The sequence below is a fragment of the Phyllobates terribilis genome, unplaced genomic scaffold, assembly GCF_046119375.1.
Source record: "Phyllobates terribilis strain yellow unplaced genomic scaffold, ASM4611937v1 Scaffold_1__5_contigs__length_1240528914, whole genome shotgun sequence".
NCBI lineage: Eukaryota > Metazoa > Chordata > Amphibia > Anura > Dendrobatidae > Phyllobates > Phyllobates terribilis.
The window spans coordinates 233,727,164-233,746,818 of record NW_027362761.1 but is presented as its reverse complement, the minus strand read 5'-3'; the positions used below and the strand labels follow the sequence as shown (position 1 = coordinate 233,746,818).

Below are 19,655 nucleotides of genomic sequence, written 5' to 3'. Positions count from 1 at the left end.
AAGTGAAAGAGCAGAATCTCTTTTTTTTTTATCAGTTTTCCTCCCAAAAGAGATCAGAAAATTGTATGGACCTCAAAATGGCGATAATAAAAACACCCTCATATAACTTTATAGGACAAAAACTGAAAAAAAAAAGTTATAGCATTTGAAAGATGAGGAGGAAAAGTTGAATGTGAAGCTGGATCCACCAGAATTACATAAATCAGGAGTCGCCCGGCTACATTTCCGCCTTACCCCATCGCATCACTATGTGATACTGCCACCTGCTGGCTGAATTTATTATGTCTGCTCTATAGCAGAGTAGCGAAGCAGATGGAAGCTGCACCAAGTGCCCATCACAAGTATAAGATTTGAAGATTGTCCTTTATAAATTAGATGTGACCTTGGCTTGAATGACCCCTGACGATGCAGCTTACTCCAGCTCCAGGTGATTGCTGTATCATTATGTGTCATTTGTGACTTACCATTGTAAAGGCTAAGAAAAAAGCACAGCAAATGTGAGAGTAGGTCATGTGTAACGAGATTTATCACTCGAGTTTGGGAAAGTAATGACCCGAATAATCAGAACTGTAATAATGGACAATGGTTGTTATCCGGGATAATAAATATAAAGATGACTCCTTATTTCAACAGGTGATTTTTATTTTTTTTTCATCTAGGTAATCTGTATATCGGCAATGCTTACTTCTGTAGCTTACATACATCTGGAAGTATGCACATTTCATTATCTTTGCTATGGAAAATCCACATGGACATGCAATTTCATGTCACATGTGTCACAGGTTACCATGCAGAATGACGGAGCCTGTACATGTCACTGCTCTGCATTCTCTGGGATCTAGAGTAACCTGTTCATACACTATGATGGCTTTTCTAGAAATGGAACCATGCGCAGATTCATGAACATTATGGAATTGGTCACAGTTACGAAATATGATCATGTGTAGGTCTCCCCCTAGTGGCAAGACCTGGCTAATTCTTGTGTCTTTCACCAGGAACCTCCCACGTGCCATCTTCATCTCTATTCCACTTGTCACCTTTGTTTATGTTTTTGCTAACATTGCCTATGTGACAGCCATGTCCCCTCAAGAGCTACTGGCTTCCAATGCCGTGGCTGTGGTGAGTATCTCTACATCAGTATGTCTCATAAGCTGCCTATGGTGTGGTATTATATTCAGTACGTCACAGGTTGCCACGGTAATCTCATAACATATGGATATATCTGGACAAAAGTATTGGGACACAGCTTTTAATCATTTAATTCAGGTTTTTCATTCAGTCCCATTATAACAGGTGTATAAATCCAGCCCTTCACCATGGAGTCTGCCTTTACTAACAATTGTGAAAGAATGGGTCTCTCTATAGAGCTCACTGATAGCAGCGCGGCCCTGTAAGAGGAGCCACCGATGTAACAAGTCAGTTCATGAAATGTCTTCCCTCCTAAATATTCCATGAACATCTGTGAACGGTATCATTGAAAAGTGGAAGCGTTTAGGAATTAGGCTGTGTGCCCACTATGTGTTTTTTTAGCGTTTCCACAGCGGCAATTCCGCTGCAGAAACGCTTAAAAAACGCATAGTAGAAGGTCTGCCATGTTCCCCAATGATAATCCGCATGTGCTGTGAACATGCTGTGGAAATTTCCACTGCGGATTATCATTGCGGAAAAATCCGCAGCACTACCAATTATTTTGCGGAAGCGCGGCGTTTTCACCGCCATTGACTTGCATTGGTCCGCATGTAATCCGCATCACTGCATCTGCACATGCGGATATCATGCGGTTCAATGTGCGGATGGTACCCGGGTTTGGAGAAGAGGAGACTCTCCTCCAGACCCGGGTACCATAGTACCTGTAAAAAAAAGAATAAAATAAAAAAATATACATTATACTCACATTCTGATGGCCCCCGGTGTCCTTATCCGATCTGTCCTGGCTGCCCAGCAGCTCGCGGTGGACTAAAAGGACCTGCCATGACGTCATTTAGTCATGTGATTGTTCACGCGACTGCTGGCTTCGGCTAAACGACGTCATGGCAGGTCCCTTTAGACCACCGCGAGCTGCCGGCAAGCCAGGACGGATCGGCTAAGGACACCGGGGGCCATCAGAAGGTAAGTATAATATTTATTTTTTACCATTATTTTACGGTCACACTATATAAATCCATGCCGTTTGCATGGATTTATATAGTGTGACCAAGTTGTCAAGCACTTTCCAAGTGATGCTAAAATCGCTTGGAAAGCGATTGACAAACTGCATGCGGAAATGCATGTGAAGAACGCTTCACTTCCGCTTGCCCCTGGCAGGAAAAACGCATGTAAAATCTGCATGCGTTTTTTTCTGCTAGGGAGATGCAGAAACGCTCAGGAAAAATCTGGAGCATTTCTGCATCGTGGGCACATAGCCTTACAGCAAGTCAGCCACGAAGCGGAGACCACATAATATTATAGAGCTAGGTTGCCGAGTGTTGAGGTGTATAGTGCATAAAAGTTTTCAATGCTCAGCTGACTCCGTGACTGCAGAGCTCCAATCTCCACTGGCATTAACATCAGCACAAAAACTCTTCATAGCATGTTTTTTGCTTGGTCAAACATCTGCATGCAAGCCTTACATCACCAAGCACAATGCCAAGTGTCAGATGGAGTGCCCTAATGTACACCGCCACCCGACTCAGCAGTGGAAACATGTCCTGTGGAATGATGAATCACACTTCTCTATCTGGTAATCTGATGGACGAGTCAGAGTTTGGAAAATACCAGGGGAACGTTACTTGCCTGAGAGTATTGTGCCAACTGTAAAGTTTGGTGGAGGAGAGATAATGCTATGGGGTTGTTTTTCAAATGTTGGCTTAGGCCCCTTACTTCCATTGAAGGAAAATCTTAATGTTTCAGCACATCAAGACATTTTGGACAATTGTGCATTTCCTTCTTTGTGGGAATTGTTTAGGAAAGGCCCTTTTATGTCCCAGCAAGACTGTGCCCCAGAGCCCAAAGCAAACTCAATGGAGGCATGGTTGGGAGAGTTTGATGGGTTTCCAAACTTGACTGGCCACACAGAGGCCTGACCTCACCCCCAAAGAACATCTTTTGCCTGAACTAGAATGGAGACTGTGACAGGTCCTTTTGTCCAACATCAGTGTTTGACCTCACAAATGCTCTTCTGGATGAATGGGCAAAAATTCCCGCACATGCTCCAAAATCTTGTAGAAAGACTTCCCAGAAGAGTGGGAGCTGTTTTAGCTGCAAAGGAGGGGTCAACTTTATTCTAATGTCTTTGCAACCACAATTCTAAAAAAGTTGGGACACTGTGTAAAATGTAAAGAAAACTAGAATACAATGATTTGGAAATCTCCTATAGCCGTATTTTATTCACAACAGAACATAGAACACAGATCAGAAAGAACGTTTGACATTTTCCAATTTGATTTGGAAAAATTACCGTATACAGTGCCTACAAGTAGTATTCAACCCCCTGCAGATTTAGCTGGTTTGATAAGATGCAAATAAGTTAGAGCCTTCAAACTGCAAACGAGAGTAGGTTTTATGAACAGAAGCATAAATCTTACAAACCAAAAAGTTATGTTGCTCAGTTGAATTTTATTAAATTTTAAACATAAAAGTGTGGGTCAATTATTATACAACCCCTATGTTTAATATTTTGTGGAATAACCCTTGTTTGCAATTGCAGCTAATAATCGTCTTTTATAAGACCTGATCAGGCCGGCACAGGTCTCTGGAGTTATCTTGGCCCACTCCTCCATGCAGATCTTCTCCAAGTTATCTAGGTTCTTTGGGTGTCTCATGTGGACTTTATTCTTGAGCTCCTTCCACAAGTTTTCAATTGGGTTAAGGTCAGGAGACTGACTAGGCCACTCCAACACCTTGACCTTTTCCCTCTTGAACCAGGCCTTGGTTTTCTTGGCTGTGTGCTTTGGGTCGATGTCTTGTTGGAAGATGAAATTGCGACCCATCTTAAGATCCTTGATGGAGGAGCGGAGGTTCTTGGCCAAAATCTCCTGGTAGGCCGTGCTATCCATCTTCCCATGGATGCGGACCAGATGGCCAGGCCCCTTGGCTGAGAAACAGCCCCACAGCATGATGCTGCCACCACCATGCTTGACTGTAGGGATGGTATTCTTGGGGTCGTATGCAGTGCCATCCAGTCTCCAAACGTCACGTGTGTGGTTGGCACCAAAGATCTCGATCTTGGTCTCATCAGACCATAGAACCTTGAACCAGTCTGTCTCAGAGTCCTCCAAGTGATCATGAACAAACTGTAGACGAGCCTTGACATGACGCTTTGATAGTAAAGGTACCTTACGGGCTCGTCTGGAACGGAGACCATTGCGGTGGAGTACGTTACTTATGGTATTGACTGAAACCAATGTCCCCACTGCCATGAGATCTTCCCGGAGCTCCTTCCTTGTTGTCCTTGGGTTAGCCTTGACTCTTCGGACAAGCCTGGCCTCGGCACGGGAGGACACTTTCAAAGGCTGTCCAGGCCGTGGAAGGCTAACAGTAGTTCCATAAGCCTTCCACTTACGGATGATGCTCCCAACAGTGGAGACAGGTAGGCCCAACTCCTTGGAAAGGGTTTTGTACCCCTTGCCAGCCTTGTGACCCTCCATGATCTTGTCTCTGATGGCCTTGGAATGCTCCTTTGTCTTTCCCATGTTGACCATGTCTGAGTGCTGTTCACAAGTTTGTGGAGGGTCTTAAATAGTCAGAAAAGGCTGGCAAAAGAGATCTTTAATCCACACATGTGAAGCTCATTATTCTTGGTGCCTGAACTACTTCTTAATACTTTAGGGGGACCAAACAGAATTCTTGTGGTTTGAAGGGTTGAATAATAAATGACACTCTGAATTAACTTTTAACGTTTTAAAAAAAAACAAAAAAAAAAAACAAAAACAATATTTGCTGCAGTGCATTTCCCACTTCCAGGCTGATCTACAGTACAAATGTCACAATGCCAAGTTAATTCCGCATGTGTCAACCAGCTAAATCTGCAGGGGGTTGAATACTACTTGTAGGCACTGTATACTCGAGTATAAGCCGACCCGAATATAAGCTGAGGCACCTAATTTACCACAAAACAACTGGGAAAACGTATTGACTCGAGTATAAGCCTAGGGTGGGAAATGCAGCAGCTAATTTCCCCGTCCTGGTAAGTATTGCCCCCTCATCCCCAATCCTGGTATGCATGGCCCCCTCATCCCCAATCCTGGTATGCATGGCACCCCTCATCCCCAGTCCTGGTATGCATGGCCCCCTCATCCCCAATCCTGGTATGCATGGCACCCCTCATCGCAATCCTGGTATGCATGGCCCCCTCATCCCCAATCCTGGTATGCATGGCCTCCTCATCACAGTCCTGGTATGCGTGGCCCCATCATCCCCAATCCTGGTATGCATGGCACCCCTCATCCCAATCCTTGTATGCATGGCACCCCTCATCCCATTCCTGGTATGCATGGCACCCCTCATGGTATGTACGGCCCCCCTATCCTGGTATGCATGGCTCCCCTCATCCCAATCCTGGTATACATGGCCCCACTGTCCTGGTATTAATGGCCCCCCATCACTGCACATATTTAAAAAAATAAAGGCACCTTCCTTCCCTCTACTCTAGCGCTGCTCCTGTTCTGCCAGCTGCTGATCTCAGCATCTGAGCAGCGCATGATGTCACTGCCAGGCGCCATCAGAAGCCGAGGTGAGCTGCGGGGATATTCACTCCTCTCCACGCTGGGACTATGGTAGTAGAGAGGATTGAATATCCCTGTTCTTTATTAGCGTGAGCACAGTGTCAGCAGCGCCGCAGCTCCCACTGTGGCTCAGCGATCCTCCGTGCCCGCTACTAAAGAGAATGCATATTCACTCTTCTCCACGCCCATTCTCTTTAGCAGCGGGCACAGAGGATCACTGAGCCTCAGCGAGAGCTGCGGCGCTGCTGACACTGTGCGCACACTATTAAAGAAATGACTATTCACTCCTCTCCACTCCCATCGGCGTAGAGAAGGGTGAATATTCATTTTCCTTTAGCAGCGGGCACACATGGTAGCTGCAGCAGCGGCTACTGAGTGTGCCCCGCTCCTCATCTGCAACCCCTTCCCCACCACTATCCATCACCGGAATATATACAGTGCCTACAAGTAGTATTCAACCCCCTGCAGATTTAGCTGGTTGACACATGCGGAATTAACTTGGCATTGTGACATTTGTACTGTAGATCAGCCTGGAAGTGGGAAATGCACTGCAGCAAATTTTGTTTTTGTTTTTTTTTTTTTTTTTTTTTTTAAAACGTAAAAAGTTAATTCAGAGTGTCATTTATTATTCAACCCCTCAAATCACAAGAATTCTGTTTGGTCCCCCTAAAGTATTAAGAAGTAGTTCAGGCACCAAGAATAATGAGCTTCACATGTGTGGATTAAAGATCTCTTTTGCCAGCCTTTTCTGACTATTTAAGACCCTCCCCAAACTTGTGAACAGCACTCAGACATGGTCAACATGGGAAAGACAAAAGAGCATTCCAAGGCCATCAGAGACAAGATCGTGGAGGGTCACAAGGCTGGCAAGGGGTACAAAACCCTTTCCAAGGAGTTGGGTCTACCTGTCTCCACTGTTGGGAGCATCATCCGTAAGTGGAAGGCTTATGGAACTACTGTTAGCCTTCCACGGCCAGGACAGCCTTTGAAAGTGTCCTCCCGTGCCGAGGCCAGGCTTGTCCGAAGAGTCAAGGCTAACCCAAGGACAACAAGGAAGGAGCTCCGGGAAGATCTCATGGCAGTGGGGACATTGGTTTCAGTCAATACCATAAGTAACGTACTCCACCGCAATGGTCTCCGTTCCAGACGAGCCCGTAAGGTACCTTTACTTTCAAAGCGTCATGTCAAGGCTCGTCTACAGTTTGCTCATGATCACTTGGAGGACTCTGAGACAGACTGGTTCAAGGTTCTATGGTCTGATGAGACCAAGATCGAGATCTTTGGTGCCAACCACACACGTGACGTTTGGAGACTGGATGACACTGCATACGACCCCAAGAATACCATCCCTACAGTCAAGCATGGTGGTGGCAGCATCATGCTGTGGGGCTGTTTCTCTGCCAAGGGGCCTGGCCATCTGGTCCGCATCCATGGGAAGATGGATAGCACGGCCTACCTGGAGATTTTGGCCAAGAACCTCCGCTCCTCCATCAAGGATCTTAAGATGGGTCGTAATTTCATCTTCCAACAATACAACGACTCAAAGCACACAGCCAAGAAAACCAAGGCCTGGTTCAATAGGGAAAAAGTCAAGGTGTTGGAGTGGCCAAGTCAGTCTCCTGACCTTAACCCAATTGAAAACTTGTGGAAGGAGCTCAAGAATAAAGTCCACATGAGACACCCAAAGAACCTAGATAACTTGGAGAAGATCTGCATGGAGGAGTGGGCCAAGATAACTCCACAGACCTGTGCCGGCCTGATCAGGTGTTATAAAAGACGATTATTAGCTGTAATTGCAAACAAGGGTTATTCCACAAAATATTAAACATAGGGGTTGAATAATAATTGACCCACACTTTTATGTTTAAAATTTAATAAAATTCAACTGAGCAACATAACTTTTTGGTTTGTAAGATTTATGCTTCTGTTCATAAAACCTACTCTCGTTTGCAGTTTGAAGGCTCTAACTTATTTGCATCTTATCAAACCAGCTAAATCTGCAGGGGGTTGAATACTACTTGTAGGCACTGTATACAATAAAGTATATACCCGAGTATAAGCCAAGGGGGGGGGGGTTCAGCCTAAAAAATGGGCTGAAAAAGTCAGCTTATACGCGAGTATATACGGTGACTCATTTAGAAGTTGATGGCAGTAACACATCTCAAAAAGTTGGAAAGTTGGGACAGGGCTATGCCTACTATAGTGTTGCATCCCATGTTGTTTTTACAACAGTTTGCAAATATCTGGGAAGTAAGAAGACCAATTGCTGGAGTTTTGGGAGAGGAATGTTGTCACGTTCTTGTCTGATTATTATTATTATTTATTATTATAGCACCATTTATTCCATGGCGCTTTACAAGTGAAAAAGGGCTATACATAGCAAACTTCAAGTATAATAATTTGAACAAAAACGAGTCACCGACTGGTACAGGAGGAGAGGAGGAGGAGGAGAGGTACAGGAGGAGAGGATTTTCGCTACTGCTGGGTCTTATTTGATGGATGCTTTGTTTCATAATGCACCGAATGTTTTCTACTGGTGAAAGGTCTGGACTGCAGGTGGCCCATTCATCATCCTAACTCTTCTTGTCTGAAGCCATGCTCTTGTGATGGATGCATTTTATGGTTTAGCATAGTCTTGCTGAAATATACAAGTCTTTCCCTGAAAGAGACTGTGTCTGGTTGGGAGCATATGTTGTCCTAAACCCTCTATCTAATGCTCAGCAATGATAGTGCATGTCTACATGTGTAGGCTTCCAATGCCATAGACACTAATGCAACCCTATATTATCAGAGATGCAGGCTGTTGAACTGTGTACTGATAACAAGCTGGATGGTCCCTCCCCACCAGAGAAGACAAGAGTCATTTCTGATTTTGTTGATATATGGCTTTTTCTCTGTATGATAGAGATTTTACTTGCAATTGTGGATTGCTCAGCGAACTGTGTTCACAGACAATGATTTCTGGAAATATTACTGATATCTTGCATCGGCTCTTCCAGCCTTTTGTTAACCTTGTCCCAGTTTTTTTCAAATGTTTTGCTGCCATCAATTTCTAAATGAGTTTTTTTTTCCAGGTGAAATGGAAAAATGTCTAACTTTTAACTTCTGATCTGTGTTCTATGTTCTGTTGTGAATAAAATATGGCTTTAAGGGATTTCCCAATCATTGCATTCTTTTCTTTACAGTTACACAGCGTCCTGACTTTTTTTGAAATAGGGGTTGAAGAATGGGATGTTATAAAAGCTCCTGTAGATGTAATGTATAGATGTCTCAATACTTTTGTCCACATAGTGTATGTCAATATATCCCATTTATTCTTGTTTTTTTTTCTGCTCAGACATTTGGTGAAAAATTGCTAGGTGTCATGGCCTGGATAATGCCAATATCTGTTGCTCTATCCACATTTGGAGGCGTCAATGGATCTCTATTTACTTCTTCCAGGTAAGAGTCAGTGCATTTTAGTGTGTATGTATATATGTTTGTATATTAAATATATGTAGTATATGTGTATGTATATACAGTGCATAAAAAACTCTACACACCCTTGTTAAAATGGCAGTTTTTTCTCATGTAAAAAAATCATACCAACAAAAATCATTTCAGAACTATTCCACCTGTAATGTCACCTATAATCCAGGGCTGTGGAGTCGGAGTCGTGGAGTCGGAGTTGGAGCCCATTTTGGTGGAGTCGGGAGTCGGTATAAAATGGACCGACACCGACTCCTAAAACATATAATAAATTGGGTACAGTAGTTCAATGCAGTTTGTGGGAAATATTTTTTCATAAGCATTTGGGAAAGTTATGAAATGTCCTATAAATGTCTGTCCTATTCCTGATCTAAGGGTCTAGACTTTTAGCTGAGATGAATCTGTGCTACAGTAAATTTATCACTTAAACATGAGCCATGTATGAGGGAGCCGGAGTCTGTGTCATGGAAATTGATGAGTCGGAGGTTTGGCTTACCGACTCCACAGCCCTGCTATAATCTTTACAGTTAAGTTGAAAAACTGAAATCTTTTCAGGTGGAAAAAGAAAAGTAAAGAACTAAAATAATGTGGTTGCATAAATATGCACACCCTTAAACTAATACTTTGTTGAAGTACCCTTTGAATTTATGACAGTATTCAGTCTTCTTGTATAGGAGTCTATCACCATGGCACATGTAGAAATAAGAACCTTTGCCTACTTTTCCTTGCAGTAGCGCTCCAAATCTGTAAGATTGCGAGGGCATCTCCTGTGTATAGTGCCCTCTTCAGGTCACCTACAGGTTTTCAATTGGATTCAGGCCTGAGCTCTGGCTGGGCCAGACCAAAACTTTGATCTTCTCCCGGTGAAACCATTATTTTGTTGATTTGGAGGTATGATATGGCTTGATAGCGTACTGAAAGGTGAAATTCCTCTTCATCTTCAGCTTTTTTGCAGAGGCCTGAAGGTTCTATTGCAAAATTGACTGATATTTGGAACTGTTTGTAATTCCCTGCACCTTGACTAAAGCCCCATTTCCTGCTGTTGAAAAACAGACCCAAAGCATATTGCTGCCTCCACCATGCTTAACTCTGGGTCTGATGTTCTTTTAGTGATGCACAGTGTTGGCTTTGTGCTAAACATACCTTTTGGAATTATGGTCAAAATGTTCAATCTTGGTTTTATCAGACATAACTTGTCTTCCCACATGCTTTTGGCAAACTTGATGTAAGTTTTGGCAAAACATAGCCAAGCTTGGATGTTTTTCTTTGTAAGAATAGGCTTCTGTGTTGTCGCTCTACCCCACAGGCCAGACATTTTAAGAATATGGGAAATTGTTATTCCATGCAGTACACAAGTAGCATTTGCCAGAAATTCCTGCAGCTCCTTTAATGTTGCTGGAGGTCTCTTGGCAGCCTACTGGACCAATTTTCTTGTCCTTCCATCAATTTTTGAGGGACATCCAATTCTACATAATGTCAGTGTTGTGCCAAATTTAAGCTACTTTTTGATGAACGTCTTCACAGTGTTCCATGGTATATCTAATGCCATTGAAATTTTTTTGCACCCTTCGTCTGACTGATGACTTTCAACAATAAGATCCCTTTGCTATATTGTGAGCTGATTACGGACCATGGCCTTAGCTGTAAAATGCAAGTAAGAAAATGTCAGGAAAATCCTACTAGAACAACTAAACTTTATATGGAACTAAGCAGAATCACTGCAAATGATGGCAGCTGTGTACTCACTATTATTTAGCATGAGTTTAAATGTGACTGGCTAAATCTGAATACAACCACATCCCCAATTATAAGAGGGTGTCCACGTTTATGTAATCACATTATTTTAGTTTTGTTATTTTTATTTTCCCCGTCAAAATGATTTCCGTTTTGTTTCTCAATGGATTTGTGCAGATTACAGGTGACATTAAATGGAAAAAAATCTGAAATGATTCTTCTTGGTATTGTTGTTTTAAAATTACAAAAACTTGAGATCTTAACGAGGGTGTGTAGACTTTTGATATCCACTGTGTATGTGTGTAATATATATATATATATATATATATATATATATATATATTATCCAGAAGATGAAGTATTTCTCCCAGAAAATTATTGTCATTACACATTATGTTATACACGTGTTTATATCAATTGTGTATATTCGAACAACACGAAAAAAAATGAAAAAAAGGCAAATTGGACATAATTTCACACAAAACCCCAGAATTGGACCGGACAAAATTCTTAGCACTTTTACAAAAATTGTGGGTAAACAACTTTGTTTCAAGCATGTGATGCTCATTCAAACTCACCTGTGGCAAGTAACAAGTGTGGGCAATATGAAAAACACACCTGAAACCAGATAAAAAGGGGAGAAGTTGACTCAGTCTTTGAATTGTGTGTCCATGTGTGTCACACTGGGCATGGAGAATTGAAAGATTGATGAAAGGTTGCAACACAGGATAGTCCAGATGGTGAATAAGCATTCTCAATAATGTTCCAAAGAAATTCAAGCTGTCCAGCAGGCTCAAGGTGCATCATTGTCAGCGCGAACTATCTGCCAACAATTGAATGCAATGAAACGCTATGGCAAGAGACCCAGGAGGACCCTACTGCTGACATAGAGACATAAAAAAACTAGACTGAAGTTTGCCAAAATGTATTTGAGTAAGCCAAACTCCTTCTGGGAAAGCGCCTTGTGGACAGATGAGACTAAGATAGAACTTTTGGTAAAGGACATCATTCTACTGTTTACCGAAAACGGAATGAGGCCTACAAAGTTAAGAGCACAGTATCTACAGTCAAACATGGTGGAGGTTCAAAGATGTTTTAGAGTTGTTTTGCTGCCTCTAAGCCTCTAGCACTGAGTGCCTTTACTGTGCAAGGCATCATGAAATCTGAAGATTACCAAAGGATTTTTGGTCACAATGTAGTGCCCAGTTTCAGAAAGCTGGATTTGTGTCCTAGGTCATGGGTCTTCCAGGAGGACAAGGACCCCAAACATACTTCAAAGAAGTACCCAGAAATGCATGGAAACAAAGCGCTGAAGTGGCCAGCAATGAGTCCGGATCTAAATCCCATTGAACACCTGTGGAGAGATCTTAAAATTGCTGTTGGGGAGAAGGCAACCTTCAAATATGAGAGACCTGGAGCAGTTTGCAAAAAAGAGTGGTCCAAAATTCTAGTTGAGAGGCGTAAGAAGCTTGTTGATGGTTATAGGAAGCGAATGATTGTAGTTATTTATTCCAAAGGGTGTGCAACCAAATATTAAGTTGAGGGTGCTAACAATTGTCTGGACCATTTCTGGGGTTTTGTGTGAAATTATGTTAAATTTGCCTTTTTTTCTCAGTTTTTTGTTGTGTTCCAATACACACAAAGGAAATAAACGTGTATAACAAAACGTGTAATTGCAATAATTTTCTGGGAGAAATACTTAATTTTCTGGAACAATTTCAAGGGTGCTAACACTTTCGGCTATGACTGCATATACAGTGCCTTGAAAAAGTATTTATACCCAATGAACTTTTACACACTTTTTCATATTACACCCACAAACTTAAATGTTTTTTATTTGGATTTTAATGTGATATACCAACACAAAGTAGCAGGTATTTGTGAAGGGTAAAGGAAATGATACATGGTTTTCTAAATATTTTAAAAATAGTATCTGTAAATTGTGACGTGCATTTATATTCTGTCCCCTCAACTCCCAAGTCAATACTCTGTAGGACCACCTTTCGCTCCAATTACTGCTAATCCTTTGGGGTACGTCTCTACCAGCTTTGCACATCTAGAAGCTGAAATTGTTGCCCATTGTTCTTTGCAAAACTAGCTCTAGCTCAGTGAGATTGGATGGAGAGCATCTATGAACAGCAATTTTCAATTCTTGCCACAGACTCTCAATGGCATTTAGGTCTGAACTTTGACTGGGCCATTCACACACATGAATATGCTTTGATCTAAAACATTCCATTGTAGCTCTGGCAGTATATTTAGGGTTGTTGTCCTGCTGGGTGGGGAACGTACGCCCCAGTCTCAAGTCTTTTGTAGGCTGTAACAGGTTTGCCTCTGGGATTGCTCTGTATTTAGCTCTATCCATCTTCCCATAAACTCTGCTGAAGAAAAGTATCCCCACAACATGATGCTGCCACTACCATGTTTGATGGTGGGGGTGGTATTTTCAGGGCAATGTGCAGTGTTTTCCACCACACATAGCGTTTTGAATTTACCCCAAAAATTTCTACTTTGGTCTTATCTAACCAGAGCACCTTTTTTCCACATGCTAGAACACATGTGTGCTAGCTTTGTTCCCTACATGGCTTTTTTCAGACTGCAAACGCGATTTCTTATGGCTTTCATTCAAAGATCACTTTAGTCTTGCCAAAAGGCCAAATTTATGGAGTATATGACTAACAGTAGATTCTCCAACCTGAGCTGTGGATCTCTGCAGCTCTTCTAGAGTGACCATGAGTATCTTGGCTGCTTCTCTAATTAGTGTTCTCCTTGCTTGGGATGAGTTTAGGTGGACGGCCATATCTTGTCAGGTTTGCAGTCTTACCATACCCATCCATTTTTCGATGGTGGATTCAACAGTGCTCCATGAGATGATCAAGGCATTTATAACCTAACCCTGCTTAACTCTTTTCCACAACTCTATCCCTGACCTCTCTGATGTGTTCCTTGTTTTTCATGATGCTGTTTGATCCCTAATGTTATCAAACAAATCTGAAGTCTTTCCAGAACAGCTGTAGCTATGCTGAGAATAAATTACACACAGGTGGACCCAATTTACTAATTATATGACTTCTGGAGGCAATTGGTCACTCAGGATTTTATTTAGGGGTATCAGACTACATGGGCTGAATAGAAATGCATGTAACAATTTTTCAATTTAAATTTTTAAAATAATTAGAAAACCATGTATCATTTCCAGTACGAATATTTATGATTTGAATATTGTGTATCTATTATACTATATTGTAGCCAGAATCTTATTAGATTTGGTTCCTTTGACAGGTTGTTTTTTGCTGGGGCAAGAGAGGGTCATCTACCTAGTGTCTTGGCCATGATTCACATTAAACGATGCACTCCAATCCCAGCACTTCTTTTCACGGTAGGTCTCCAATTTCCCACCTGCTCATTCTTCCTTTGCTTTGACATTTTCTGTATCTTTTACCTTCTTGATTTTTCAGATGCTAATATTGCATTATTCCATGTTACTCTCCCAATAGTGCCTCTCCACTCTACTCATGTTGGTAACTAGTGACATGTATACTCTGATCAATTATGTTGGCTTCATCAACTACCTGTTCTATGGTGTTACCGTGGCTGGGCAGATTGTCCTCAGATGGAAGAAGCCAGACATACCTCGGCCAATAAAGGTTAGCAGGACTGACAGAAGTTCTTATTTCTTACATATTAACAGGTGTGTGTGGGGTGTGTGTTCTATTTGGAGTATTTAACCACAGCAACACTGACAGCCTCTTATACATTAGCCCTATCATGATCTATTACCTGAGATTAGTAAATAGTTCACTAGAGATTCCATTACAGGAGCATTCATGATCATTGGCCGATGTAAACATGCCACCTATGAGACATGAGAAAGCAAACCTCTGACTTCATTCAGAGATGTATATATGTTTTCCGACACCCGTGGCAAGAATTCAGTTTGGTGCCTCCCCCCCCAAGCGGTTTGAGTAGTTGTCATGTGATCAATCATTCATATGCGATTTGCAAACTTACAGTCACATGCCGATGTACTGCTCTTCCTAATTCTCTCAATCTTGAGTGAAAAACTGAGAGAAGCAGGAAGAAAAGCTTGTTGTCACATGACCTTAAGTATAAAAATAGCATGAGTGATGTTGCCATGTGATGACTGATGGAACCTGCAAGCAGAGTTGAATCCTGACAGTGAGTATATTAGACACTGTTAGGATTGGCATGCTACAGTGCTTAATTTTAGAATTAAAGGGCTGGTCCAGGTTTAAGATGAGTCTACAGTTACTCTAGGTGACTGCAAGCTTCTGAATTCTCACAGTGCATGCACTGCACACTTCTAGGATTCTCACTTGCCAGTGGCAAGAGTGGACGGTCATGTGAGCACAAGTATGCAATTTATATACTTCTGGCCACGTTCCAACTAGATGTGTCTGGCCTCACTCAATGAAAATTAATTGAAATAAGTTTGTCACATGACCCTCTTCCCATTGGAAAAAATAAAGTTGGATCCAAAATGGCCGACTTCAAAATGGCCACCATGGTCACCACCCATCTGGAAAAGTTTTCCCCCTACCATATACTAATGTGCCACAAACAGGAAGTTGATATCACTAACCATTCCCATTTAGTTTAGGTGTATCCATATAAATGTCCCACACTGTATATGTGTATATATGTATATATATATATATATATATATATATATATATATATATATATATATATATATATATATATATATATATATACATGTCTTTATCACGCTGCTAACATTGCCCTGACCCAGAAGAGCCGCCAGTCAGGGCTTCAATTATACTCGTGCCTGAAAGATGTGATTACAGTTTATCAATGGGAGCCGGCACGTTGCACCTTCTCTGAGCTGGTTGTCTGCTACGAGGGGCGGCAAAATGCAGCTGCCAGGGAAACGCCAGGGAGACACTTCGGACCGCCACATCAGGCGGCTCGACGGCGCCCGCCTGTTACCTGTGACGAGTGCAAATGCCCTGCCTGTTACCCCAAACTCCAGAGATTTGCCCCTTTTTTGTTGGCTGACTGTATTGTTTATGTGGGGATATAAATCTTTGCCGGCTGTGGCACATCTCCTTCTGTAAACTGGCATGTGCTGCCAACAACATGCATGCTGTATGGGATTGCATTAAAGGAAACTTGTCAGAGCGGCAGCTGTACACATGGACTGAGAGCTCTACACTGATGCATTGCAGAATCAGCTGTCAGTCAAAGTGTTGGGGCATTCTTACAGCCACCGCTCACAGTATAGTTAGCGATGACTGTAGCCGCTCCGGCACGCCTGTATGAATGCCGGTGGCTCCTGGGAAGAATAAAGTTTATTTCCTCCCAGAAGCCTCTTTTTCAGTACAGTGGTCGGGCACTTTCCTAATGTTATTAACCTGTAGATTAACTCTATACCTGCATGTTAATAGTGTTATCCAACGTGACAGGTTCCCTTTAACAATCATTTTGTCCCCATACAGTTTGTTTCTGCCTGTGTGAAAGTGCCTTAAAATGATCGCAGATTGACTTGTTATATTGGTAGTTGGTGCTTTTTGCCCATGTAAATGTATCATAGAGGAAAAAAAAAGATGTTCTGCATTAGAAAATGAGAAGCATGGTGAGAAGTTTCGTGAGAAGCAACAGAGACATTTAGAGAAGCAAAAAGAAAAGGAAGAGAAGCAGTGGCTTGATATGCTGTAATCCCCTTTTCGTCTTACCACAGGTTAACCTCATATTTCCAGTGATCTACCTCCTCTTCTGGGCTTTTCTGTTGGTCTTCAGCTTGTGGTCTGAACCTGTTGTCTGCGGAATAGGCCTGGCCATCATGCTAACTGGTGTCCCTGTGTACTTCCTTGGGGTCCATTGGCAAAACAAGCCCCAGTGTTTCAATAACTTTGTTGGTGAGTATCTCCGTTCTTTGTGTTACTCCTTGAATTAGATATGAATTAGTTCTTTGCCATTATTTACCTGGAAAGTGGAGTAACTGTAAATCTGTTTTGTGTTCCACTTCCTTCAGCTGCAATGACACGAGCGTGCCAGAAGCTGTGTGTGGTGGTTTTTCCTCAGATGGACTGCAAAGATGAAGATGACAGTGAGGAGACAAAAGAGCAGAAAGCTCCAATCTATAAGCCAGGGTCTGAAGATGGAGATGGTGCTCATGCCTGAGCTTCGTTACTCCTCCATTGAGCATTCACTCCAATCCCACTGCCCCTAAAATCCCATGCTGTCAGGACCACACTATACAGCCCTGCAGAGATAGATGGAACCTATGTGTATTTGTGAATGTGTATGTGCATGTGCGCCTCAGTGTGCACATAGACTATGCTGGTTATTAGATTTCCTGTCTCCGTTGCCCTCAGGTATTCGTGGTGTCCCAGGGTAAAAATCACTCGGTTTAAAGTCAGTGCTACGTAATTGTCTGTACTTGTAAGACATGCAGTCGTACATTGTTCCTCTGTAGCTCTGTCTTTACTGTACTGTGGAACTGTTCTTTATCACCACTATATACAGTGCCCTTATTTGCTATACTAGTTTTCCTGATGGGCATCAGAAGGAAATGCAACACTGCTGAGTCTGGTGGCCTAATGTCTATGCACCTTCTGTGAGAGGAAATCTGAACTCTTAAGTGTGTGTCTATCATGATTCCCAGCAAACCTACATCTAAAACGTAAAAATTATAGGTTGCTCCTCATGATCGGCCACAACGGACTTTAAGTATACCAGATCGAGGTAAAAAGCTTGTCGACCCACCGCGTGCACACTCTTTCCATGAATCTGCTGCTTAGAAAAGAACATTTCACATGGCATCACCATAATAATATTCAGTGCTAAATGAAGGTTTACACCTGACAATCATGAGACCTACATGAAAATGACTCCTTGAACGGTCTGCATCCCACATTTGGACTTTATGGCACGTGTCATTCCAACGGTGCAACCTGCTACAACGGACGGCGTTCAACAGTGTGGCCTCAGGTTTTCCTTTCCCTGTCCATACCAGGACATGTCAGACCTTATTTCAATTTAAAGCTGCGGTTAACCAGAACCCCTTGAGGGCACTCCAGTGTCTTACTACCCAAATGTCCTACGTACACTCCAGGAGCTCTGGGTAATTATTTGCCAGGTGTTTTAATTCTCCAGAATACTCTACATGTTTTATATATTTTTTTTTTATTTAGGATCTATTGTCTCTGAATGTAATAAAATGGATCTTGTGCCTTTTGGTGATTTGTCTATATGAGTGAAGTAAAGTGCTTTCAGATTGATACATGTTATTAAGGAACACAAGAACACACTTCATTTACTACAAATGTTCATTCCTGTTAAAGAAGCACTCCCATCAAAGTTTTTATCCTCTTATTATATTGCCGTCATCATATTATATAGCACTGTGTACTTACAATTGCTCATTTTGCCTTTCTACCCAGTTAATTCTTCTCTTTTCCATTAGGTCTATGACATCACATGATTAAAGGGAATCTGTCACCACTTTGGAGTTATCAGACCTCTACTATGAGCATACAGGGTAGAAAAAAGTAAATCTATACATACCTGCATGGCACAAGGTAGAGGTCTGAATGTAGAGAAATGTAGTTTTTTCTTCTTGGTTTTTCACAGGCTTGTCGTCCCCCAGACGCCAAGCTATCCCTGCCCATCTGCTTATTATTCCACTAATTCCCCGCCTATGTCCACGTTTACATTATTTCTCCCCTCCCCGCACGTCACAGGACCCTGTGACATGCGCTTTTTTCCCTCACTTCCTGGCGCATGCGCAAAGCGCGGCTCATGGGGAGCGCTCTTTGTTTCCTCCCGGGCCCGTTTGGCTGAGCACAGTGCCACAGTGCTCTATTGCTCAGGCACGGGGGAGTCACTGTGGACTCCCCGGCGCCTTCGCAATAGCGCACTGTGCTCAGCCAAACGGGCACGGGAGGAAATAAAGCGCACTTCCTGTGAGCCGCGCTTTGCTCATGCGCCGGGAGGTAAGGGAAAAAAGCGCACGTCACAGGGTCCGGGGGACGCCAAGCCTGTGAAAATCTAAGTAGATAAAACTACATTTCTCTGCATTCAGACCTCTACCATGGGCCATACATGTATTATTAGATTTACTTTTCTATACCCTGTATGCTCATAGTAGAGGTCTGATAACTCCAAAGTGGTGACAGATTCCCTTTAAATACTGACTAGCTGAATCCTTCTAAGCTCCATGTAGAAACAGGAGGTCAATTTGCAAAAGTCCCTGGTAGGGGGGAGGAGGGAGCAGCTGGGTCTGCAGTTTGGAATAATAAATGCAGGGAAAAGAAACTTCCTGTTTCTATACAGAGCAGAGAAAAGAGAAAAAAATACTGGGTAGAAAGGCAAAATGAGCAATTGTAAGTACACAGTGCTATATAATATGATGATTGCAATATACTGTATTAAGAGGATAAAAACTTTGATGCGAGTGATTTAAGATTGCTGTGCTCAATAATCATTCTACATGAAGAATGAAGCTATGATCACATGAGTGGTGCATCAACATAATGGAATTCAACTTATGAATATATTTCTAATATTGCTAAGAAACTATTTGGATGGAAAATATGCCACCTACATGCAGCACCTGGTGTTAGCCTATTTGTGCTCATAAACCTTCTATTCCTTTTGTGACTTGTCCTAATTCTTGTGGCTAATGCAATATTGTGGATTTTAGTGAACCAAACCTTGTGAGGCTGCAGAGTGTGCAGGAAAATGCTTAAAGTTAAAGAAGACGTA

General features: G+C 42.3%; 1 protein-coding gene across 2 annotated transcripts in view; it reads left to right on the top strand.

The window, feature by feature from the left end:
• SLC7A8 (solute carrier family 7 member 8) overlaps window positions 1–18,126 on the top strand; it is a 64,484-nt gene extending 46,358 nt beyond the window's left edge. For both annotated transcript variants that reach the window (XM_073671050.1, XM_073671049.1), the window contains exons 7-12: window positions 996–1,119; window positions 9,040–9,143; window positions 14,187–14,283; window positions 14,402–14,551; window positions 16,627–16,804; window positions 16,921–18,126. In XM_073671050.1, coding sequence (XP_073527151.1) covers window positions 996–1,119; window positions 9,040–9,143; window positions 14,187–14,283; window positions 14,402–14,551; window positions 16,627–16,804; window positions 16,921–17,069 — 802 coding nt within the window. In that variant the 3' untranslated portion in view covers window positions 17,070–18,126. The remainder of the gene's footprint in view (window positions 1–995; window positions 1,120–9,039; window positions 9,144–14,186; window positions 14,284–14,401; window positions 14,552–16,626; window positions 16,805–16,920) is intronic.
• Window positions 18,127–19,655: the final 1,529 nt, after the last annotated feature.